The sequence below is a fragment of the Asterias rubens genome, chromosome 7 (assembly GCF_902459465.1).
Source record: "Asterias rubens chromosome 7, eAstRub1.3, whole genome shotgun sequence".
Lineage (NCBI taxonomy): Eukaryota > Metazoa > Echinodermata > Asteroidea > Forcipulatida > Asteriidae > Asterias > Asterias rubens.
Window position 1 is genome coordinate 8,347,330 of NC_047068.1, and position 26,331 is coordinate 8,373,660.

At 37.0% G+C, this 26,331-nt stretch overlaps 1 protein-coding gene across 2 annotated transcripts in view; it reads right to left on the bottom strand.

Annotated features, from left to right (window-relative positions):
- LOC117292265 (brain-specific angiogenesis inhibitor 1-associated protein 2-like) overlaps positions 1-26,331 on the bottom strand; it is a 59,612-nt gene that overhangs the window by 10,112 nt on the left and 23,169 nt on the right. For both annotated transcript variants that reach the window (XM_033774258.1, XM_033774259.1), the window contains exons 4-10: positions 21,563-21,624; positions 18,963-19,079; positions 11,935-12,090; positions 10,277-10,363; positions 6,894-6,989; positions 5,451-5,588; positions 290-434 (exon numbers count right to left, since the gene is read on the bottom strand). In XM_033774258.1, coding sequence (XP_033630149.1) covers positions 290-434; positions 5,451-5,588; positions 6,894-6,989; positions 10,277-10,363; positions 11,935-12,090; positions 18,963-19,079; positions 21,563-21,624 — 801 coding nt within the window. The remainder of the gene's footprint in view (positions 1-289; positions 435-5,450; positions 5,589-6,893; positions 6,990-10,276; positions 10,364-11,934; positions 12,091-18,962; positions 19,080-21,562; positions 21,625-26,331) is intronic.

The following is a 26,331-nucleotide window of genomic DNA, read 5'->3' on the forward strand; positions in this document are numbered from 1 at the left end:
CTATGAGAAAAAATCATGGGCAAATGAGTGGGTTTTATTCATGGGTTTTATTAGTAAAACCCACAACCGTTGCAGTACACGCTGCTAACACATAGGATTCAAACTTGGCTGTAGCCACCAGGCTAGCTCAGTGATAGTGGTGAGACCTCCGCTCTACCAATGCAAAGGTCGAGGATTTAAAATCCAGCCGAGTGATTTGCCCGTGATTTCTTTTTCACAGAACTTGGGAAAGTACTGCTTTATGCACATTGTTGTAATGGTGAGAATAGGAAGAATATCTGCAACTTACCCTGGGGGATATGTTGGATCATGGATTTAGTGTGGCGGATCCCAGAGCCTTTATCTCTCTTAGGGTTGGGCAAGGTGGCACTGCAGTAATTGGCAGAGGAATGGGCGTCGGTCATGTCGGTTGAAGAAGGTCGCTCTGGTGCCTCCTTTAAAAATTAAAAACAAAAATTCACTTTGATGTTAACTTTTAAATAGCTGTTGAAATGAGGCTAATTTAGGATCTTTGCAATCAGGAAGGGTCATTCCATGGTTACTCAGTTGCTCAGGTTCAATGGTTGCTGAAAAAAAAAAAAAAAAAAAAAAAAAAAAAACTAGAGGTACATGTACAGTTTTTGTTTACTACAAAAACAAGGTGTTCGTGGTGAGTGAGTGAATGAATTGGTGACAACATTTACCTCATCAATCCAATGACTGGTTAAGGAGTTATGATTTTTTTACAAATTAAACACCAACTTCCGGTTTGCATCGGATAAAAGGTCAAATAGGGGTTACTTTTTATGTAGCGCGTGATAAGTTTATTAAGACCTTTTAAATGATGGATGGGTTGTAAAAATCCAATATTTGGTTTAGAAGTTATGATTTTTTCAAATATAAAGTTTCAACTTCCGTTTTGAACCGGAAGGTACTGTCAAATGAGGTCACACTTGGTAGCGTTGGTGATGTCTTTTGAGTTCTTTCTTTTGACGTATAGATGATAAAAATCAAATCATGTGGTTTAGGATTTTTTTATTTTTCAAACATTATATATCAAATTGCAATTTTAACTGGAAGTCAAGGTCAAACAGGGTTGCAAATTGTATAGCACGTGATAAGTCTATTAAGACCTTTCAGATGATGCATAGATTGAAAAAATCCAATGTATGGTTCAGATGTTATGATTTTTTTCAAATATAAAATTTAAACATCCGGTTTGAACCGGAAGACAATTTTTTCAGGTCACAAATTATAGCGTTAGTAATGTTTTTCAAAGCCTTATCTGACGACGTTCAGATAATAAACAACTAATTTCTGGTTCTGGAGTAATATTTTTTCAAATAATTAACTGCATCTTCCTGTTTAACTGGAGGTCAGGGTTTAATAGTCAATGTTGTGTATCGTTTCTTAAGTTGTTACATACCTACCCAATGACGTATAAATATATAAAAAATCAAATGTGTGGTTGTGAAATTATTTTTCTTTGACCAATTATTTTCAACCTCTGCTGGTTTGAACAAGAAGCCAAGTTTAAACTGATTTCATTTGTGTAGATCCTGACTAGTTCATTAAAACCTTTCAGCTGATGTATGACTTGTAAACATTTTATAATTATGTGATGGACTATCTGAAGGTGTATAATGTATCTTATAACATCAATGCAAATGTATTCCTACTTGTAGTTTTGGTGCGAGACGTTGTTCATTATTACTCAACTATTGCGATTCACCGCGATTCACTCAGCGCTCGATGTTACTAAAAACGTTACAGCGCCCTCTTTCGCTGGACTAAAGAGAGCACTTTTGGGAATTCCCCCCAAAAAATCGGCGCTTGCACTGCATAGCGTACATAGCGTGCGTTGTTGATCAAAATGGGGTAAACGCGTGGGTCAACAGGTGCTTTGACGTCCCTTTTCGACTGATGTAAAGGTCCAAATTTTGTTATTTCTGTGCAAAAGATTGAGCGGGATTGCTGTTTTACAATCTGAAACAAAAATTACGTTGAAATGATCAGTAGTTTTAAAAACATGAATACGATAAGATTTTATGAAATTTTCAACTTTCGTTTTGCACTAGAAGTATTAAAAATATTTTACGTGTTCTGTGAAGCATTTGCCCAACTTTTAATGATCTATCCGATGATGTGTAGATTGTCAAAATCCGAATCATAGTTTTTGAGTTATGATTTTTACAAATATTAAACTTTGATCTAACGTAATTCAATTCCCGATGACGTCATAATGACGTAATTAAGTATGTGTTGTCTTGATACTGAGATTCAACTATCTGTTGAGTTTCAACATTCCATTCAATCTCAATCTTGAGTTATTCCGTAGAAAAGCTCAAAAGTTGTTTTTTTACGAAAAAAACCCGAAGGTGAACTTCGACCCAGGGTAACGACCCGGATGCTAAGGTTGTATGATTTTGGCGTTAACTTTTCAAATGTTGCCCCAGTCTTGGTCTATCAGATGCGAAAACTTTCATATTCGTTGAGATACAGCAAAACGAAAATGGTCCCTTTTCAACTTTAAAAACCTTGTAATTTGACACCTAATGACGTCATCATGACGTAATGAAAACTGTGCCGTCTTCGTATTGAGGTTCAATTGTCTGATGAGTTTCAAGGTTCAGTTTGGCTTGAATCTTGAGTTATGCTGTAGAGAAGAGTTGACGGTGAAGAAGAAGGAAGATGGAGAAGAAAAAAAAAACAGAGCAATAACAATAGGTGTTCGTGCTGAAATGCACGAACACCTAAAAAAAAAACCAATAACAATACTAGGTTCTTTTATCACACCTCAAGGGGCGTAACACTACGTTTTGAAGTGTGATCCCTGTACTGCCGCTTCCCAGGTTGTATCGAAAACTTCAGTGTAATCCTTGGTTTTTGGAAGTTTAGGGTTGAATTGCTTCTGACTGGCATCCCCAACAAAGACATTCACAAAACAGGGAAAACGTTAAAGACATGAAAGACACTGGACACGTCAAAGACAAGTCTTCTCACTTGATGTATCTCAACATATGCATAAAATAACAAACCTGTGAAAATTTGAGGTCAATTGGTCGTCGAAGTTGCGAGATAATAATGAAAGGAAAAACACCCTGGTGACATGAAGTTGTGTGCTTTCAGATGCTTGATTTCGAGACCTAAAATTCTAAACTTGAGGTCTCAAAATCAAATTAGTGGAAAATTACTTCTTTCTCAAAAACTACGTCACTTCAGAGGGAGTTGTTTCTCACAATAATTTATACTATCAACCTCTCCCCATTACTTATTACCAAGTAAGGTTTTATGCTAATAATTATTTTGAGTAATTACCAAAAGTGTCCACTGCCTTTAAGGCTAGATAGCTCATTCAGGAGGGCAATGGCAAGTAAGTTAGGTGGTCCCAGGTTCATATCCCGTTCTTGTCAATGGAATTTTCTTTGGTCACCCCACAAATAGATACAGCTGGATGCGCTACATATTTGGTAGCACAGACTGTAAATAAGCTGAGATGGTTTAAGGAATTAAACAAAGTGGTCCGTTGACTGGGGCAGTAAAGTTCCTATGCCATTGGTGAATACCAGTAGTATACAAGTGCCCAATATTATTATTTTTCTTTTTAATACATAAACCAATCTTAGTAGAAACATCCAGCAAACCAATGATCACATTCCATATTTTATAAATAAATATTTTAGGTCTGTTACAATCATTATTATCTTTGCTACTTCAGCAAACATGGAAAGTGAAATATGATCCCCAAAGTGGTTTTACTGAGTCATTTCCTGTAAAACTTGGATGATGGAATTCTTTGTTCAAATCTGTCAAAAAAAACAATGTGGTGATTTGTGGAATGCTAGTATTGTACACATTAACAAAATATGAGGAAGCCTGACCAATTTTTATCTTGAAAAAGACCCAACCAAAATTAGCTGTTGCAGAATGCTCATCAACCATAATACCTGCAGTATTAAATGCAACCATTTTTTATTGGGTGGAATTTTTCATCTTTTCCTTTTGTAGTGTTTTTTTTCCACTGCAAATGTAAACTTTATATAACAGTTAACTTGCGGGTTCAACCATGTATTAAAACTCTTTTGAGGGAGTAGCAAACCAAACCGACTCTTTTCAGAGCCAACACTCCATCAAAAGAGATTTAATACATGGTTGTACCCACAAGTTTACTACAATTTATAGTTGATTCTTATTTTAGTGCATATTTCACAAAGTAACTGCATCCTAAACTGCTGTTAAACAACCTTTTACAGGCTATTAGTAACATGTTTTATGATGAGTTGATCCCCCTCTCCCACTCACGTAATAGCCCCTTTCACACAAGAGCAATTTAGCAAGGGTCCCTTGCTAAATTGTAGCATGGTTGTACAATTTTACAAAATGTACCTCATGTGAAAGGACAACAATTTGTTTCTACTATCCAAGCTCTCTTGCAAAGTCTTTTCAAACATTGGTACATTTTACAACCATGCTAAAATTAATCGAGGGACCCCAGTTTAATTGCTATTGTGTGAATAGCACCGTAGACTGTATCCGAATAATGAAGAGATATTAACAGCTGAGTCCTCACTTTAAGTGAGTCCCTAGGCAACATCTAATATTGACCTGCTGATTGGCAAGGTGCCAGCTGCAAAGTGCATCATTCTTATTTTTGTATAACCATGTCACTATTTTAAAAAGGTTAACTACTGAATTTCGATTTTCTCAATTTAAAACATTGATTATTCTGAATAGCCCCATAGCAAAAAAAAAACAGTTTGAACTTAAAAGCACTGGACATGTTTGGTAAATGTCAAAGACCAGTTTTACTTGGTGTATCCCAACATACGCATAAAATAACAAACCTGTGAAAATTTGGGCTCAATTGGTCATGGAATTTGCAAAAGAATAATGAAAAAAAAAACCACCCTTCTTGCATTACTTTGTGTGCTTTCAAATGCTGAAGTATTTTATTATTAGTGTGAAATTTGATCTTTCTCAAAAACAACATTACTTCCTTCAGAGTTTCTTCCTCCATGTTCAGAGGGAGCCGTTTCTCACAATGTTTTATACTATCAACAGCTCTCCATTGCTCATTACCAACTAAGTTTTTATGCTAACAATTAATTTGAGTAATTACCAATAGTGTCCACTGTCTTTAACAAATTTTCGTACCAAAAAGCTGTATGACATAATCCCCTTACGAGAGATTAAAGTCATTAGTAGCCTTCTTTAGACCTTCATCATGCTGCCTCCATCTTGGTCACATTTCTTGTATCGATTAACAATAACGAATGCTAATAATCATTATGCAAATAGGAACCAGACTATTTTGTTCTTCCAGCCTCGTAATGGTTACATTGATATCAATGGGGAAATTTTAAGATGGCTGCACCATGATAAAGGTCTATTAGCTTTTCAGAAAGACTTTACAAGACTCAAAAAATTAGGCCATTCACTATTTTTTTTTGGAGATTTTCTAAGCGGCTTACATGAGACTGCCCTGGCGTTGGAACCTTTTCTTTCCCTTTGTGTCCCTCGCTCTGTGCGAGCAGGATGTTGCGCTCGTAGAGACGTTTGGAGCTTCTTAATTCCATCTGAAGTGGATTTCCCAGGGGGCCAGAGTACACCTGCCATCCAGACGTCATATCAAGATGTTTATTTGGATTGAAAGGAAAATGGACATGACTAAAATGTATTCTTGACATTTGCGATTATGATACATGTAGTTCATACATCTTTTAAAGACATGATGTAATCATCATCAGTATTTGGAACATTTGTGATGTGAAAAAGCTAATTGAGTCATTTGTCGGACAAACAATCTTCCACTGGCCAATGGGTGACCCCCCCAAAAAAAAAAAAAAATAAAAAAAAAAATAAATAAATAAATAAATAAAAAATTGTAATTTAATTGACAAAAATAATCTTGTGCATGTTCACAACATTTGGGGACCACTTTGGTCCCATAAACATTGCTTAAAAGCATGAAGGCAATAAACTTGCGCAGTTTGACAGTCCCAATGTTTGAGCCTGCATGGGATTTGCTTGTGGTTTATTACTTGATAACAACAAAACAAAATTTTGTAGGAGATTCACACGCCTGCTTTCTTTCACCTACTGATGCTTTTGTGCAAAATGTCATACAAGGTCATATTGATTGCAAGAAAATCTCTTCCAAACATTCCTTTAACTGCACATCTAAGAATTGTTGAACGCATTCACCCCTACCATTTGTATCTTTGCCAAGAAATGTGTACTTCCTTTTTGGCAAATCTGGTTATTCGGGAATCCTCCTTTCTGAACCATATGTAGATAACGTTGAACTCTTTCTTGGAGTGGAAGAAAGTTATTGCATTCTGTTTTTGTACTGCTTTCAGTTTGGAGCTTTGTAAACATAATTAAAGGGTTTGAATCTAAGCCAAGCCTTTATGCTAGGAAGAATTTGAACAGTTTCCCACTTTCTATATCCAGAGGAATTGTTTTCAGGCTTGATATTTGGTCTTGAGAAAAAAAGTAGGAATATTTGTTGTAAAACACCATTTTATTTGATACTCTTTCAGAGTGAAATTTGAAACATGTTGCATCAAACATAAAAAACAAATGGGTCTATACATTACATTTGAATGAGGGTTTGGGGCGCAATATAAACGGTAAACACAAATGCTGTTTCGATTGAATATCATCAAATTTCAGAAATGAACTAAAGATTCTCTGTAATGTACAGGCCAAATAATTAAAATGTGACGCCATCAAACATTTTTGCATTTTTATTCAACGGTCTCCTCTTGATGTCTTTGCCAAAAAATGTTGAAGTTCTGTTTCTAATCACGCTATTCACAAAATGAGGATTAAGTCCTGACATGTGTTTGCGATATTATGAGAATCAACAATCTTGGTTTTGCAATCATCGTCAACAACTATGTCTAACTTACAGTGCTGAGTGTGTCTTCGCATTCCTCGGTGAGCTTCTCTACTTTGGCACAGGACTCGGTCCATTTTGGCATCCGATGTCGGAGAACACTCTGAGCCTGTTGGGAAAAAAAGTATCAACAAAAATGAACAACCAATCGTAATTTTAGTACTTCCCTCAGTAATTCTACCAAGCTTTACTGTGCTGCCCCCTTTAACCAGGGCCCAATTTCATAGAGCTGCTAAGCACAAAAATTTGCTTAGAATGAAATTTTTGCTTTGATAAAAACAGGATTACCAACCAAATTTCCAAGTGATTTTCAGGATAAGCAAACAACAGCTGAATACCAGTAACTAGCAATAAGCAACAAATGGAAATTTGGTTGGTAATCCTGTTTTTATCAAGGAAGAAATTTCATGCTAAGCAAATTTTTGTGCTAAGCAGCTCTATGAAATTGGGCCCTGATCCCAATTTCACAAAGCCTGTAAGCATAACACATGCTCAGCCCATCAAAACATTGCTTAACAGAAACTGGTTACCAGCCACAATTTCATAAAGGATACATAGTTGCAACTGGTGCCCCACTCACTTTTTGCTCAGCCTAGAAATTTGCTAAGCAGTATTTTCTGCCTAAAAGCTTTATGGAGGCCTATTTTCTATTGCTTAGAATTAAAGAAGCGTGATACCAGTCAAAGCTTTTTTGGCTGGTAACCTTATTCTAGCAACAATGCTAATTGTTCCGATGATGTGTAACAAATAAATGAATTTGGTGTTGACACCTCTACGTTCCAACATCTCTTTGGTTTCGACACCCCTTGTGTATTTTCTTTATCCTAACCCTAACCCCAACCCCAACTTTTACCATAACCCTGCATGAAAATCAAAAGGTTTTTTTTGGAACACATGGTTTTTCAGAACATAGAGTTTTCAGAACATAGGGTTGTTAGAACATAGGTTTGTTGGAGCATATGATTGTTTGATAGAGCAGTCGCCATTCTCCATGCTACCCTTACCTGATTAGTGAATTGCATGTCAACATTTGCACATTGGAATGTCATTAATATAGTTTGAGGAAGCAACATACTGAAAGCTAATCAGGATTAACACACACAGGACGCTTTAATGTGATTGGAGAAAGAGTACACTCAGTTCAATCTTCCAGGTGTATTCATGCAAATGCGCCGTACTTTTGACCCCGTGAGGGCGCTCTCACATATGTACCACTTCCGGGAGTATATTCATTCATACCCAAAACAGTTATTAAAGACTGGAACACATTTCAACCACAGACATCATATCCATCATGGTAAACTTATAATCCACCTCTAAGCAAATTAAAACTATGCACAACAAAAGTGACAGATCGCCTGATAAACCTGTGCAGTGCGAATCGCATATACTCGCGGAAGTGATACAAAATACCGCTGAGAGCGCCCCCATTCGGTAAAAAAAAAAGCATCGAGTTTGGGACGGACTCCAGAAATAAAGTGGGAAAAACTGAACACTGTGATCGAGTAGTTGGACTGCAGGACTTGCAAGTACAAAATTGTTGGCTCGAATCCCACAAGCTAACCGCAGATTTCACAATGCCTAGAATATGAATTAGTTACATTATAAATTAAAATCATTTGATACGTAATACAACACAAATACAGGGCTAAATATACTGTTAATTATGTCCATTTTGTTTTTGTGACATTAAAAGGTCACTTTATGTTAATATTTTGGCGTGGGGGTTAACATGTATAAGTTTTACATTCAAATTAAACTTGTGATTTGTTTGTTGCCCTTTCAAAATTGAGATGGTCATTAAAATGTATTTCTATGTAGAAAGGGTTCCCCCCCCCCTCATTTCTCAAAGACTACAGCACCCCAGCAAGTAATATTTTAAGGGAAGTTTTCTACCACCATTATCTTCAAACCGTGTAAGTTTAATGTAAATCTGTGGACATTGTGTTTTGTGTCCCATTAAAAGTACCCAGACCCTTTATTAAACCAATGTGTGTAAAGCACTGTATCATCATCATCATCAAATCGAGCGCCATGTAGAAGCTCGAGCCTGCCCAGTGATTTTTGTCCAGATACATGGTGCAATTGAAAGGAAAGTACAGCTAATGAATGAAGTATTCTTCTCTGATCTGTACAAATAACTTTGTGAATCTAATGAGATGAGCATTTGCATTCTGGTTTTCAAATTACTCTTAGAACCACAATCTGCTGATTTACTCGCTCTAAATGCCATTCAGATACTCCAATCACCCATAAATGAATTCCAGAGGCCAAGTTACTATTTAATTCAACATCACTCTTAAAAAGTCTGCTAAAACTATGAGACTCTAATTATAAAGCGAAACTGCCGAGTTAACAAAAACAAGTTGCGTGGTTCACGTTTCGGTCAGTTGCAGCAACTCAAAAAACACACCTGTCAAACTCAACCAGCTAGAGTAATTTGACCACAAGAGGGCCATGAAGAGAATCACCCCCCTACTCCAAGACTTCCTTTCCCATACACCTCTGCATGACGTCACAATTCTAACCCAAAACAAGGCCTTAGGCGGAGCCACTGCTTGTGCACTGGTGGTGGACAGACGTGCGCCTATGGCCTCATTTTGGGTAAGAATTGTGACGTCATGCATGAACATTAAGAGAGGCATATGATCAATACCCACTTAAATTAAAATTTAAAAAATAAACGTTTCCTGGCCATTTTCAGCAATTTTTTCCCCCCGATTTCCTTTAATGATTTGGTGTTCAAAAATTTGTCAGTTTCCCTTTTGGTTTATTGTTTGAGAAATTTTAATTTCAATAACACGCATTTTCCCTAATCCACTATCCACTCAAACTAAGGTTTCTTTTTGGCTATCAATGCATTCAGTTTTTTTTCTTGTGCACACATGATTTCGTTTTTCTTACTTAAATTTGTTCCAGTCAATATGTCATTTATAGGCACTCGTGACTACATTTTGACCATTCTTGAGTTGAACTTCTACCTATTTACACATGAAATTGAATGATTGAAAAGCTCTTGCTGCTGGCTTTAACAAAATGGAAGAGTCTGGTGGCCACATGAAATTGAATGATCTGATCTGACCAGTGAATGCTAAACTGATGCAATTGAATTACTCATTTTGACAGAGCTTTAATTTTCAAATGAAAACGAATTGGCCGGGTGTTAAAATTAATGGATAATAAGAAGTACGTAATAACCCTCCCCCCCCCCACCGCCATTGCTGTTCTAGAACTCCCTTGTGGGGGCCATATTGAACAAAGAATTCACTTGTGGGTCCATTGTTCCATTGGTCTATTGTGTAAGAAACCACGGTAAAAGCAAAAGTGTACAAATCAAAATACCTCATTAAATAAAACAAAAAGAAACACCCGGAGTGCTCTAATTGTCATACGTACTTTGCTGTAGAACGCCGAGTCATTCTTAATGAGGGAACAGTATCTCTCCACGACGTGACAATATCGTTTTCTCTCCTTGGACCACACCTAGAAAAAAACGAGAATCATTCAAACCGCAAGGTTAATTCCAAGGAAAGCAAGTCACTCGAGACTACATTGTCTTATCCTTGGCATTTACTTGATTAGACCCAAGAGAGTAAACGCATGAAGAAGATTCACATTTGTGACCCATAACATAATAAAAACAACGTACACTTATCAGGCATGACATTAAAGGCAGTGAACACTATTGGTAATTACTCAAAATAATTATCGGCATAAAAGCTCACTTGGTAATGAGTAATGGGGAGAGGTTGATAGTATAAAACATTGTGAGAAACAGCTCCCTCTGAAGTGACGTATTTTTTGAGAAAGAAGTAATTTTCCAAGAATTTGATTTCGAGACCTCAAGTTTAGAATTTGAGGTCTCGAAATCAAGCATCTGAAAGCACACAACTTCGTGTGACAATGGTGTTTTTTCTTTCATTGTTATCTCGCAACTACGACGACCAGTTGAGCTCAAATTTTCACAGGTTTGTTATTTTATGCATATGTTGAGATACACCAAGTGAGATGACTGGTCTTTGACAAATACCAATAGTGTCCACTGTCTTTAAGTCATTGAAAAATTGAATCAAAAAAGTAGGATTATTTTATTGAGAACATGAGCTGACCTACATATGAACATGGGCCCAATTTCATAGAGCTGCTCTATTAGAAAATAATGCTTGACACATTCCTGTTAAGCAGAATTGAGCAGGATACCAGTCACAAACTGTACATGATAGGTTAGCCGGTAACCTAATTCTGGTAAGCATAATTTTGTTGTGCTTAGCTGTTTTTTGTGCTTAAGAAGCTTTATGAAATTTGGCCCTGGTGTAGGCTTTAATAAGCATTTCAATCTATTTAATCACAATTTTTCGGATCTAAAATGGAACTAAAGAAGGATGAATATCATGCCTGAGTTTATATAGCGTCAGTATCCTCCAATACTGCACTCATGGTGCATGAAATAATTACCATGGTAAGTGGCACATAAATTTCATTGCTTTAACCATCTCAGCTCCCTAGGGATTATGCAGTCTGTGCTGCCAAGTAAGTATTGCATCAAGCTAAATAAATCACAAGAACCATCTTTGCCCTCACAGGTACCCATTTACCCCTGGGTGAAGAGAAGCACTTATGGTTAAGTGTCTTGCTCACAGAAACAGTTAATAACTGTCTTGCTCATGGAAATAAGTGTCATGACCGGGATTTGAACCCACAACCCAATGATATAGCCACCAGAATTTAAGTCTAGAGCACTAGGCCAATCGGCCATGACACTATAAATTTGAGTGTAAATTTAATTGGAAAATTATTGTCCCAAAGCCCATATCACGCGCGACAAACAGGTCCAGGCAATCTATACAAAACAAAATTATTTTTTGTTTTAAACCTTCACAACATTAACTTGGAGGAAGTATAAAAACTGTAATGGTTAAGTGTCTTTCTTCATGACACAAGTGTTACGACCGGGACTCGAACCCAAACTTTGCTGAATAGAGTTTATCAGAGCTTGAGTCCGGTGCCCTGATCTGTTCAGCCAGGACACGCTGATTTCCGTGTTTAATACTTACATCTCTAAGACCCTCATTACGGAAGTCATAAAGCTGTTTCGTGAGATGCTGTAACTCCTCCGAGCTCTTCTGCTCTTTCTCTACGTACTTCTCGCTGTGGTTCTTGGATGCCTTTTTCTGAATCTTCTTCAACTCAGTCCTACACTTGTCAACAGCCTTTAGATGAAACAAAAAAGTAATAATTCAAATCACGGTTAAGTTATGAATAAATATATGGAGGAGTTCCAGGAAGGCCATTTTCATTTTGGGTTGGCCTCTTTAAGCTATGAAAAGATAGCTGGAAAATGAGTTTCGCTCTGACCCCGATGGTTCTAAGAAAACTTTTTTAAACAGAGCTGTGTTTGTTAATTAATTTTGACTGGCGTTTTTTTGTGGATAACTTTCAAATTTTGTAAATTCCAGCATTTTCTCTGTTCAAAACAGCTGAGTTCTATTAGACCCACCGTGGTGGGAATGGTAAGAAGGTACATTTTAGCCTGTATGGCCTTTGACCCGAGGCAAACAAAAATTTCAAATCGCAATTCATGAACGAAGAATCATTCCCAGGAATTCCAGTTAGTTTCCTGGATGGCTGGTTGACCAGAGACAAGCAAAGTTGTTGAAGATGAATCAAGATCTACTTGAGACGCCGTTTACCCCAGATTCTCAAGTAGACTTGAAATGAACAATACCAGATTGCGATACTTTGTGTAGCTACACATGTAGGGGCAAAAATGCAAAACTACATCTTTTAAGAAGCAATTTTTTGATCACATGAGTGCATACATGTATATGTGCCATTCTAAGCATGCAAGTACACTTTCTGTCTGTTCTAACCAAAGATTATAGAGCGCCGCAAGGCGCAAGATGCGGAACTCGGGCTGAAATGTGAAATCCCACTGGATGCCATTTCGGCAAGTAACTCTTTTGATACAACAATAGATCAGTGCAGTTCAGTGCAGACAATGACCATTCCTATCAATGGGAAACAAAATATTCACTTGCTGAAATGGCGCCCATGCGTATTTCACGTTCCAACAATAGCTAAAGCTTCAGTTCCGCATCTTGCGCCTTGCGGCGCTCTATAATCTTTGGTTCTAACATTCTAACATGGATCCACGTAACTCCTACAAGAATAACATTATAGATCAGGTGAGCATGTGCAGTATGTTTAGCCCAACCGATCATGTGATAAGATGAGTTAACTGAAGCCTGTCAGCTTTCATCAAGTTACAATCAGTAAAGAAAGGATATTACATTTAAGCATGAGGGAAACACCCACTTCCCTTCCATTCATGACTCTGTTCAGGACTACTGTGAATTTACTGGAACTAACATGAACAAAACTATTTCCAAATATAAACAGTGTCCAAATTCATATAGCTACTTAAAGACAGTGGACACTATTGGTAATTGTCAAACACTAGTCTTCACAGTTGGTGTACCTCAACATATGCATAAAATAACAAACCTGTGAAAATTTGAGCTCAATCGGTCATCAAAGTTGCGAGATAATAATGAAAGAAAAGACACCATCGTCATACGAAGTTGTGTGCTATCTAATGCTTGATTTCGAGACCTCAAATTCTAAACTTGAGGTCTCGAAATCAAATTTGTGGAAAATTATTTCTTTCTTGAAAACTACGGCACTTCAGAGGGAGCCGTTTCTCACAATGTTTTATACTATCAACCTCTCCCCAGTACTGGTAATCAAGAAAGGTTTTATGATGATGATAATTTTTAGTAATAACCAACAGTGTCCACTGCCTTTAAAATATTGCTTAGAATGTGTCTGCTAAGCAGAAATAAACAGAACACCAGTCATAACTTGTACTTGTGATGTATCATAGTTTTGCTGGTAACCTTAATCTGGTAAGCATAATTTTGTTATGTTTAGCTAATTGTTGTGCTTAAGCAGCTCTATGAAATTGGGCATAGGATTCAAACTGGGCACGGTTTCATAAGCTGTTTACTGAGCCCAAATTTCATAGAGCTAACTTTAGCACAAAAAGTAGCTAAGCGCAACAAAAACTACACTTACCAGAATAAGGTTTCCAGCCAATTAACCATGTCACAAGTACATTATGTGACTGATATAGTGCTCATTTCTGCTAAGCAGAAAATTGCTAAGCACTATTTTGTGCTTAAGCATTTCTATGAATTTGAGCCCTGGTAAGCAATTTGTGTGTTTACTTACAGCAGAAAAACATGGGCAATCAATGTAGCAATTGAGAAGATTTTACAAGGTGTATGTGCGTTGACAATGGATTTGCATTGTTGCGTCCTTCATCTATTTACAGAAACCACCCGCAATTAGCGTGCTTTTTGCTTTGGAAGTAATGCATGCTTAGCGCAGAGTACTTTCAGTGTATGGGTGCAAAACAAATTACATTATTTATCCTCGATGTAAATTGATCATCTATAAAACTAAAATTAATTTTGATGTAATCAATCAGAAAAAAAAATGACACCCGTTTCCCAAAGAGATAATGGGTGGGTCCCTTATGGCTTCAATGTGCACCTGAATGGAAAAAGAAAACTGTCTTATGAAAGACAGCAATTATGAAATTAGGACAAACGCAATTAATACTACTATCAGATTTAAATTGATGGACTCTTAGGATGAATCTAGATTAATTTCTGACAAGATGGAAGTTATCATTTTGATAGAAACCAGATCATATAATGTTTATTCATTACTTTGCTTTGATAAATGAATTTCATGTTTCAACAACACTTCCAAGGTCAGCTCTTGTTAAGCTCTCCTCCTGAATTGCGAGGCCAGCGATGGTTTTGCATACATGTATAATTAATGAAAGTTTTTGCTTGCTAAAGGATTTTTCGCTGCTTATTTGCATTATTAGTTCTTCCTTAAATTAAAGCCAGTGGACACTATTGGTAATTACTCAAAAAGAATTTTTAGCATGAAACCTTACTTGGTAACGAGTAATGGGGAGAGGTTGATAGTATAAAACATTGTGAAAAACGGCTCCCTCAGAAGTGAAGTAGTTTTCGAGAAAGAAGTATTTTTCCACGAATTTGATTTTGAGACCTCATATTTAGAATTTGAGGTCTCGAAATCAAGCATCTGAAAGCACACAACTTCGTGTGACAAGGGTGTTTTTCTATTTTAGTTATCTTCCAACTTCAACAACCAATTGAGCTCAAATTTTCACAAGTTTGTTATTTTATGCATATGTTGAGATACACCAAGTGAGAAGAATGGTCTTTAACAAGTACCAATAGTGTCCACTGTCTTTAAGACGGAACGTGATGATCTTGGTACTCTTGGTCAGCTGCTCAGATCGTTCTGACAATCCTTTTGTTTGATACTTTGTCAATATGGTCTGGGGGTCGTCCATGAGTGTCAGGGTTATCCTGTTTCTTTAATTACGTGTTTATGTATATTAGATTGTAAATATCTTCTTATATTTTTTACAGTTTTGTTGGAATAAATAAATAAATAAATAAATAAATAAATAAACAGATTTTCCATGGTCACCATTCAACAAATGGAATATCAATCCAGAAAATGTGGCACATGAGTGTCATGATTTGCATCATTTTGTAAAAAGCCAAATAGTTAAAACAATTGGCTGTCTCTATGCCACTTCAAATTTTGTTTAGTAACTCTTTTCCATGGTCACGAAACATCCACTGTTAAAAATCAGCAAACGTGGCATAACGAAGAGAAAAACAAATTGTCTTGAATCCCCAAAGATACCGGTAGAGCAGGAGCTTCAACAAAGATTTTGAACGTATCCATGGTTTAATGACCAGGAGTAACCCCCAACATTTCCTTGTACAATTTCCCTCTGCACACATCTTGGGTCCAGAGATTTAATCATAATATCTATTGTCCACAAAATGAGAGGGGGGTTGCCAGGGAGGATAATCCATTTAAGACGCTTCAGGTGAGGTCAGTCAAAACAGGAAAGGAATTTTATTTTTGAAGAGCGTCAGCTTTTAGGAGGGGGGGGGGGGCTGTCTTTCAACTCTGGTTGATGATGAATTCTGGCTGTGCGGATATCCTTACTTAACTCCTGGTAGTTTAATTAGGAACAATGCACTGGTTTAAAGAGGGACCCAGCCAGTTTCCCCTTGTGGCTTATTACTTGACGTTTGACATAAAATGTCGCATTCCCTGAAGGTGATCCCTTGCCTAGCATTCCCAGGTTGTATTGTAAAGTTGGGTGTGATCCCTGGCTATACAGCAGTCACAGGTTGAATGGGAAGGCTATTTTCAACAAAGAGAGACCACCAATATTAGGGGCTAGACAGCTCAGTTGGTACGTTAATCTCAGGTTTAAGACCCGCTATAGTCAGTTTTGACTCTAGTAGGGCTTAAACGTCAGGCCACAAACAATTGTTTGCATTTATACCGTATAACCTTTGGAAGATAAGCAGTTTGCAAAAGCCAACTCCATTTCTCAGAATCTCTTTTCATACAATTCAAAGTTGAAGAATTTTTTTTATTTCCTGTGGTGCCCTGTGCCTTTGCTGTGGTGCCCTTTGCAAAGTTCCAATACAAAATAAAATTTTGCCAATTGAAATGCCCCTTATCAGAGGAAAGGTATAAGTCTCCAACAACACCTTTTAAAGGGAAAGTAAAAGTTTTTTGTTTTTAAACTGTTTGGTCCTATATAAATAAAGATGTACAATAAAACTAACCTGTAACATTTCATTCATAATCCATAATTGGCATACATAATCTGAGAGACGTTACTATCAGTAACGCTTCTCAGATTCAAATTTTGGGGGGCTAAAAACTGAACAAATATTTCCATAAGTGCCCCTTTTCCAGAGGAAAAATCATGGCTGTGCCCCTTCAAGAACGTTCAATGCCTGGTAGAACTATCCTGAAACATTCAGCGAGCTGAACTGAAAGCAAATGGACCCCTGGAATACATCCTGTCCCACATTCAATTACAAGTCTGAAGAACCTAAATCCGGGTTGGGGTTGAGTCAGCTGATACGTGATCGAGCCATCACTATTGGCAATGTGTGATGGAGTATCGTGATGTTGGCAGCCTTAAAATAATACAACATTCTACTGCCAACTTGGACCAGATCTAATCTGAAAGTACTGCAGGAATTGTTGAAAGTGATAAGGAAATTTTTTAAACTCAGCAGCGCCCTTGGGATACACCAAGTGAGAATACTGGTCTTTGACAATGACCAAACGTGTCCGGTGCCTTTATAGTGAAGGGAAAATTGATGGATGATGATGGAAATTCGAGCAAAAAAACATTGTTGACCAGAAGCTCTGCAGCTTAACAGTCACTGCTTTTTAGTTTTACTATCCGCTTTTATGACCACGACCTTGTGTTTGCAGGTATAATTGTTCCAAAAATTTGGTTTCATTTTTATATTTTTTTTCTTAAATTTTTAACATTTTTATCAGCTAGAAGGGAGAGCCTCCAGAAAACACAAATGTGTCTTTTTAATCAATTCATCGATTCGCAGTCTTCTTTGTGTATGTTTTTGTAGTTTCTGTTAATGTTCCTGCTAATTTTGACTGTTTTTGTTAATTTGTTCGTGCCTTTTATGATTGCCAAAGAAATAAAATAAGTATAAATGCAAGAGAAGATGTTATGATTTTTGATACAACATCTAACATTGATAGCATCTTTACAGCCCAAGCAAACCAGATTTGGAATTTTCGTCACCAGAAATGTTGATGAGGATTTCACCTTCCTTCAAGTTGAAAGTGATCCCTAAAACATCAACATTCAAATGAATGTTTTGTACATTACTTTTGAAACCAGTAAGTTTCATCTAATGAGTCAAAGATTTTTATTGTCATTTTGTTTCCCTTCGGTATTAACAAAATTGCGCACTTTGGTCAGAAACGACCTCAGAAATGTTTATCCAAAGCACCAGGGAAAAGTGACACAACAATTCCAGTGAATTTTTTGTACATGTTTGAATGTTTGAGTTTCAAATGTTTGCTACCAGGAAGTTTCAAATAATGAGTCAACGATTTTTATCACCAGGTTTTTTTCAGAGTTAGTAATTGTCTTGTATACTTTGGTCAGAAATTACCCCAGAAATGTTGATCTAAAGCACCAAAGAAAAGTAGCCCAAAGAGAAATAAATCCTACAAATGTTTTGTGCGTTACGTTTGCTACCAGTATGATGTTTCAAATAATGAGTCAAAGATTTGTACCACCATATTTTTTTCAGAGTTAGTAGTTGTATACTTTGGTTAGAAATGACCTCCAAAAGGGATGCGCTTTTGCAGCGGTGAACCAAATAACTGCCTTCTTTGGTGGATGGCCAGTGATCGGCCAGTGATCAACCAATAGCAAAATCAACCAAATAGTTATGGGCTAGGACCACAAAAATGCACCCACATTAAAGCATCAGAGAAAAATCCCCCCAACCACATAATGATGGCAAAGTTTGGCGGGAAACCAGTGATGATCATGATTGTATTAATCATCAAGCCCACCGCATGGATGTGACTAATCCACCATGCTAGTGAGCCTCAACGGTAAACAGCACCCCAGAGGGGTGTGTCTTCAAGGTGTCCATCAAACTCGTCGTGCGCTGTCATTGGTCGATGTGATTCGGGGGTTTATTTTAAGAGCGGTTGACACAATTACAAGGTAGTTTCTTGCCTGAATCAGAATGTCACCAAGAGTTCAAGTAAAAATACTGATGGTTTGAAAGTTTTGCACGGAGGATATATACCCTAATGAGGACTTTGTGGGGTGCTACCATCACAAACCCCAGAAACAAATTTTATAGTCTCGGGAGGATTTTCAGTGGAAGAGACAATTAAAAAAGAAAAGAAAAAAAAAAGATTTAAATGAGTTTTTGTGATTTGCAGTGGAACAGATTTCATTCAGCACTTTTGCATAGCAAAATATTTTGACTGAACAGAAGCACATGCACTTAAGGCTAACATTAATGCTAATATTACATTGCAAATGATGTTACGCTTCAAGAACAGACTTCAAGGCCTGAATTATCCCTAAATCCCCCCCCCCCCTCCCAGAATAAAACCCTAGCCATCATAGAAATGTACAGAGACTTAATTGTACCTCAGATTTTGCTTTATTCTCATTCTGGTACGTCTTCTGAGCTTGGAGTAGCGCCTTACAATCCTCTTCAATCTTAGCCTCGATGGGATTAAGAAGCTCCTTCCTGAAAGCGTGTAACTTTATAAAAACAAATAATAACAAAGAACAATAACATAAAAACAAGATGTTAAGAGAAGACACCCCCAGTTGTAGAAAAATAGTAAGAATCAAGGAAAAAGAACCCTTCCCAGGATGTATTGTGGCCTAGACATGATCCCTGACTATTGACTAGTCTAGTGATCGCTTTTTCTTTTTGTTTGGGCGCAACATCGACTAGCTCGGAGGCTAGCTCTGAGGGACTGGGCAAATCTATGAATCTGGATCAAAACAGTGTATTGACGATTTTGGCTTTTGCTCCCCAGGAAAAACCAGGCAGATCAAAATGAGGCTAATTAGAAAAAAAATTATATTGAGGCATTAAGTATGTTTAAATCTGAAAACAAAAAAACTCATTTTCTCAACACTTTTGAGTAAAAAGAATGCGTTTTGTTTTTAAATTGCTGTAGAAACGCTTGATAATCGGTTGATATTTCAGGCTGACCTGGACTTAGAACTGGCCAATCAGAAAAGGGTAGGTAATATTACCGACAGGTGTGTGTAGAGATAATAAACGAGATAAACACAAAAGGGCCAGGAAGTCAAACCGGCCTGCATCTATAGTGGCAGTTAGGTAAAGCTTTTGTCCAGGGAACTAGATTTTCAACAATGATGACTGTCAGTATTTATTTTTCTTCGTTATATTACATTTTGAAACTGCAGGTCTCAAATTCACAGACACAAACAGTAATGGTTGTAGGGGCCTACTGCCTTAGCCCTGGTTTTTTTTAGCGCTTATAAGACATTTGTTACCAAAACTTGTTTTAAGTTTTCCCCCATTAAAGTGCTCTTTATAAGGGGCATACATACAGGACTTTTTTTGTCAGTCGGAAGGTACACTTACATGGGAGGTTTTTTATTTATTATTATTACATATTTTTTTTAGGGCGGATCTTATTGAACATCTTTAAGGGGGCAATACCAGGATTTTATTTTAAGGGGGGACTTGTTTTCCTGTGCCCCAATCAATAGCCCGCTTGAGCTTAAACTGTCACAGCTTTGTTCTATAATGTGTATGTTGGTTCACAAAAAAAGTATGGATACTGGTCTGTGACAGTTACCAATGTTGTCTGCGTGCTTTAATGTCCCATCTGAGGGACAGAATAATTATGGGGCAGTGTCTTGCTCATGGACCAAACAACACCAGAACTTTAGTCAGGTGCACAAAACTCCATTATAACGTTTGTGTTCACCGATTTCTTCTTCTCAAGCATCAGATTTAGGTCGTGTATATCGTGCAATTGTGCGATACGAATGTTTGGTTGGCCCTTGACCCCGTTTCCTGTTGAGAGCGAATTTCCCCAAGGGTTTCCGTCCGAAATTTCCTGTAACTGTTCCGAGGAAAAAAAAGTAGCTACTGATAGTGCACACGTACACACAGGATGTATCTCTGGAATATTCTTTGTCAACATTTACACTGCAGTTGCATTTGAAGAACATTCCCTGCAATTATATTTTCAGTAACGAGCAAGGGGACACTCGGGGCCCATTTTCATCGCTCTGCTTACCATAAACAAATATGCACTGCTTATGGAAGGAGGGAATTCTGCGCTTACGTCAAGCGTATTTCAAAGGTTAGCAAGAGCGGGCCCAATTTTAATCAAACTGCTTAAGCACAAACAGTTGCTGAGCACAATACAAAATAAAGGTTACCAGCCAAACTGCAATGTCACACACTTTGTAAATGGTCTCCTCCTCAATTCTGCATATAATTCTCAAGCAATATTTTCTGCTTTTAAGCAGCTCTATGAAATTGGGCTTAGAGTTTTATCCCCTTTTTCTCAATCTAAACAAAATGGCTGTGTGAGACTTCTGGGGACGCTAGATGGATGCAGACTTTCAAGTGCTCTCACAAACTGTGTACATACTCGGAACCAAGTTTAAGGAAGGAACATTACAGAATTGGTTTTGCAACAAAACATTGGCTGGCAGTGTAAGCACTTAATGTAATCCACCACATACATAAACTGACAAAGCTGGAGAAGTTTGAGAGCGATCAGCCAACTGGTTCACGAGAAATAGTGGAAAACTGATTACACATTTTACATGACATCGATGCAAAAAAAACCTGAAGAAAACGCTCACTTGGCGATAAACTCCAAATGCGAAACTATATATTTTTTTAAAGTTATTTCTCATCAAACATGACATTTCAGACAGAAATATTTCAAGGGATGTTTTCAACTATCATCATCATTAAACCGTGTAAGTTTTATGTAAATCTGTCATCTTCACGATTTTGTTTCTTACCAATTCTGTAACGTTCCTTTAATTACATTGTATTGTATTATGTTTTATTCTAAACTAGAACACACCCATTAACCCTGGGAGGGTAACAATATTAAAAGAGTAATTACAGTTAATGAATTAGTCATTCGGAAATGACATACAAGTATGCATAGAGGAAGCTATTTAAACAAAAATTAAAATGAGGTCTGGATCAGTTTTTGGTGATCGTTACTTACTGTGATTTCTCGTTCAGCTTCTATTTGTTTGTAGGTTTCAGCAATTTGTAGCAGCGACTGACCTGCAAGCATAATCAAACAAATCAAAATATAAAGATCTTGTCACGCTAAATTGTAGATATTTGTATATATATATTAAAGGTATTCATTTAACTATTTAAATATTTTGTTTGTTATTATTATTGTTATTTTCTGAGCTATTTCCCGACTGTGCTTGTTATATATTAGAAGTATTTACTGGAGTGTCTTTTTAATGTGTGTTTATTTGATGTATGCTTTTGCTGATGAATGTTGAATAAATGGAGTAATAAACTCCATATCAAACTCCATATCAAGAGAAAAAAAGATCTTGAATTGAACAAATGTTTGTTAGAACTGTAGTTATATGTTTCGGGGCTCGAATTTGGGAGAAAAAAAAAATCACAAGACAGCTGGGTTTGTAACTTAAAATTTTAACTGGACCAGAATCAAATGAAAGTAAAATTCCCCAGTCCTGACAACGTGCATTTCAATGCACTGAGACAACTGTGAAGAAGTTTTATCTCATCTGCTTTTGTAGATATTAGGTATACTCAATGTAATTCAAATAGTGTTTTCAGACTCAAAGTCAACATTTGAACATTTGTTTCTGTTCAAGATTTTATATGGTGATGTACTTATGTATTCAATTGAAAAACACCAGTCCGCCAGACTCGTACAATTCAAGCCCTGTATTCACATTATGTTATAGAAGAGAACGTATTTTTTGAAGAATTGTCAAGAATAATTTCTCCACAGGTTGTATCAGCTGCAACTAAATTAAACCAATATCCACACAAAGGAATTTTGTTTACAGGCAATTTGGAGGCAACCAATAGCACTGTATGCACATGTTTTTTCTTAGTATCCTACTAACCCCAAAGATGTAGAAACTGAAGCGTATGCTTTTTTTCTTCTTGGTTGCCTGTAAATTGTCTTGTGTGACATGGCCCTATTACGTCCGGAAATGTTAACATCTTTCTCAGTCAAATTCAGCCACAATTACAGGTACATAAATTGTAAAGTAAACATTTTGTGCATACAAATTTCATTAAATCTTTTTTTTATTAAACTGAAGAAATCATTGTTTATGAATTTATGCTTCAAAGCAGAGTCATTCTCAATAATTATCGACTATGCTTGTGTCAAATTATAACGCCATTGACAGTTTTCAGGCCCTTGGAAACAGTAGGACCATTTTATCAAGTACAAGGGCTGACCTACATGCACATTTATTGTTGGCTCCAACAGACATTTCAGACTATTTAATCACAATTGTCTATATTTTTCCAAGGGCAAAACGATAAGTCGGAAACCAGACTAAAGTAGGAAGAAAATCGTCCCTGAGTTGTTTTTTCCCCCCCTTTTTTTTGTCACAACACTACTGTTTTATGAATTGTATAGATATTCTCCACTGTTCAAAATCAGCCATTGTTTTCGCATTACTGTTTCATGAATTGTTTCACTGTTATAAATCAGCCATTGTTTTCACATTACTGTTTCATGAATTGTAGCAGATATTTTGTACTTTTCGAAATCAGCCATTGTTTTCACAAACTGTTTCCACAAACTGTTTCATGAATTGTTTCACTGTTCTAAATCAGCCAGTTTTCACAAACTGTTTCATGAATTGTTTCACTGTTCTAAATCAGCCATTGTTTTCACATTACTGTTTCATGAATTGTTATGATATTTTCCAATGTTCAAAATCAGCCATTGTTTTCAAATTAGTTTCATGAGTTCGTAATAGATATTTTTCCATCGTTCAAAATCAGCCATAATGTTTTCACATCTGCTGTTTTATGAATTTGTATAGATATTTTCCACTGTTTAAAATCAGCCATGGCTAGACGGATGCCGATGATTAAACAGAACAATACAAGCTGTCAAGTTAATGGCTCCATTAAAAATATACATGTAGACAAACATGTACCCTGGGGGCATACAGAACAACAGAATAGACAAAACACAATTACAATCCATCGTGCACAATGTGGATTGTTCACTGGTTAGAAAAAAAGCGATAATCATTCTGAATAGCAAACTCATGACTTCTGACCTTGCCCATGCAGATGTATAAACTCTGAAAAAAAAAAGCCATTTGCGAGTTAGTAAATTCAAATTGAAGTGGTAACTTGTGATTAGGCATGTCATTGTGATAATCAAATCGAACACTAATGGCTTATTGCTTCTGATATCTCTTTCTACAGAAAACTATTGAGGAAAGGATCAGTTCTTCTTTCTACTTTACCGGTGTTAAACTGTATTTCAGTCATAAGATTTGCTTATGGAAAACCTTAAGTTCTATGAAAATGGTCCCCAGCTAGAGCACACACTAATAGTGGCAGTGACTTGCTGCACCAGAAGTAGGTCTGTACCTGAAAGACACATTCAATCAGAGATAATTTATAATGCAAATATTTCAGTGATCACTTTTAAACAGCGGTCCGCTGACCAAATTGCCAGTTCAAACACCTGAGACCACCAGTAACAATTCCATCCAAGTGGTCCTATAGATAATTCATTTATAATCAGAGCTACATAAAGAAAGCTACTGGATGGGCAGATCATTCATACACAAGTTTAAATTCGCAATTGTGAAAATTAAACCTTGAAGACAGACCAGAGAAACAGCTTGCAACTGAGTGACTCAGCAAGCTAAAGTAGTTTGGCTGGCTATATTGACAACAAAATGTTATCTTCCTCCGTAAAAAAAATTGCTTTGTTATATCTCAATAATAATGATAGAATAAAGGCACTGGACACCTTTGGTTATTGTCAAAGACAGTCTACTCACTTGGGGTATCTCAACATTATGCATAAAATAACAAGGCTGTGAAAATTTAAACTCAATTGGTTGTCGAAGTTGCAAGTTAATAATGGAAGAAAAACACCCTTGTCGTACAAGTCGAGTCCCCTCAGATGCTTGAATTCGAGACCTCACCTGAGGTCTCGAAATCAGTTCAAATGACAGCGAGAAATTACTTCTTCCGCAAAAACTACGTTACTTCAGAGGGAGCCATTTCTCACAATGTTTTTTTACTATCAACAGCTCTCCATTCCTTGTTACCAAATAAGTTTTTATACTAAACAATTATTTTGAGTAGTTACCAACAGTGTCCAGAGCCTTTAACACGGAATTGAAGTGAACATAAGACTCTAGACAGAAGATTAAACTGCAGATCATTCTTACACAAATTTAAATTCCAAACAATGAGAAAATGAAGACTTGAAGATTGACTAGAGAAAAAGTTTATGAGGTAAGCGACACAACAAGCCAAAGTCGTCTTGATATCATTTGAGGCACTGCTGGCTAAAGTCGTCTTGATGGCTATTGACGGGAAGACTTCCTTCCCTCCAAGAAAAAAAAACATTGGGGGTAAACCCTCCATTTTGTTGTCTCAATATTATGATCGGTTAACACAGAATCAAAGTCAACATTGGACTGGAAAGAAGATTTAATTTTGAGGTCATTGTTTGAAATCGGACGGTTTTCGGGGGTGTTTGGATTGGATTCTACCGAGCCATTAATAATGCCCAGATCAAACAGTCTCACTTTCTCTTCAAACAATCCCAACATGAAACCATTCCATTCCTTTGTGTGCTCACTCTTTATCTAGGTGCACAAGTGATTTAAATTAAACTGCCGTGTGGGTTATTAACTACATGTATGCCTATTTCTACTTTCTGTTCAAGTTGGGAAGGTAGTGCATTCTGCTCTACCAGCCAGGCTCCTAGTGGATGATACCCATGCCTACATCCTTCTGGACTGTGAAGGGGGTAACTGTTTCAGCCTCAGGAGTAGGTGGCAATGTGCCCCTAGTTACACTTGATTTGGGTGGATAGCCCTCACCTTAAATTGGCTGTCTGTGGCCTTGTGATGTTAGACAATCTCATATAAAAAAAACCTACCCACCATTGAGTGTTTTCTAGGCACCATGCTAAATCAATCAAAATGTAACACAATCAAGATGTTAATTAGTTTTTACCCATACACCGATGTGTGTTAGCGCTGTATTCTCAGTACTTTCCCGAGCTGTGAAAAAATATCATAGGCATGTTACTCGGTTGGGATTCGAACCCACGACCCTTGCAATTCTAGAGCAGTGTCTTACCAACTAGACTACCGAGGTTGCCGGTAGCTAGAGGCAGTACGAATCTTATGTTTTGGCAGCGGGTACCGCAACGATAATAAGAGATGTTAAATCGAGATGAAAACCCTGCTAAACTGAAGCAAAGTATAAGGGATTCTGTTGCATTGTGCAGTAAACTGGTTTTACACCAGCCTTGGCAATGGGCAGTTACCCCGCACCGCTATTGGTGTGTTGTGGCTGAGCGGATAAGAATTGCTTTCAAAACCTTTATCCTTGTACAGTCATAGGTTATTTTACTGAGTGGTTTGCCTTCTGTTTCAACCGCACGTACAGTTCAAACAATTTAACAGTCTTTATTTGGCAAAATAACAAAGAAGGGTGTCATGTACAATGAAACTATACTTATATTACAGGGATGAGAGTCATTGCCAACAAAAAAAGACTGAAACTGGGATTCAACTCTTAGGGGATAAATTGAAATGATGGTTTTTCAACCTTTTGATCACCATTTGGAGTTCTAGATTCCAAGGAGCTTTTGTGAACAGTATCCTCAACGCGAGAGAAGTAGATCAAAGAGCATGTCTTATTTAACTTAGTATAGCATTTTTTATTAGCAGGTAGAATTTTAAAAAGTCTGAAATCAATCAAAAGACTGAC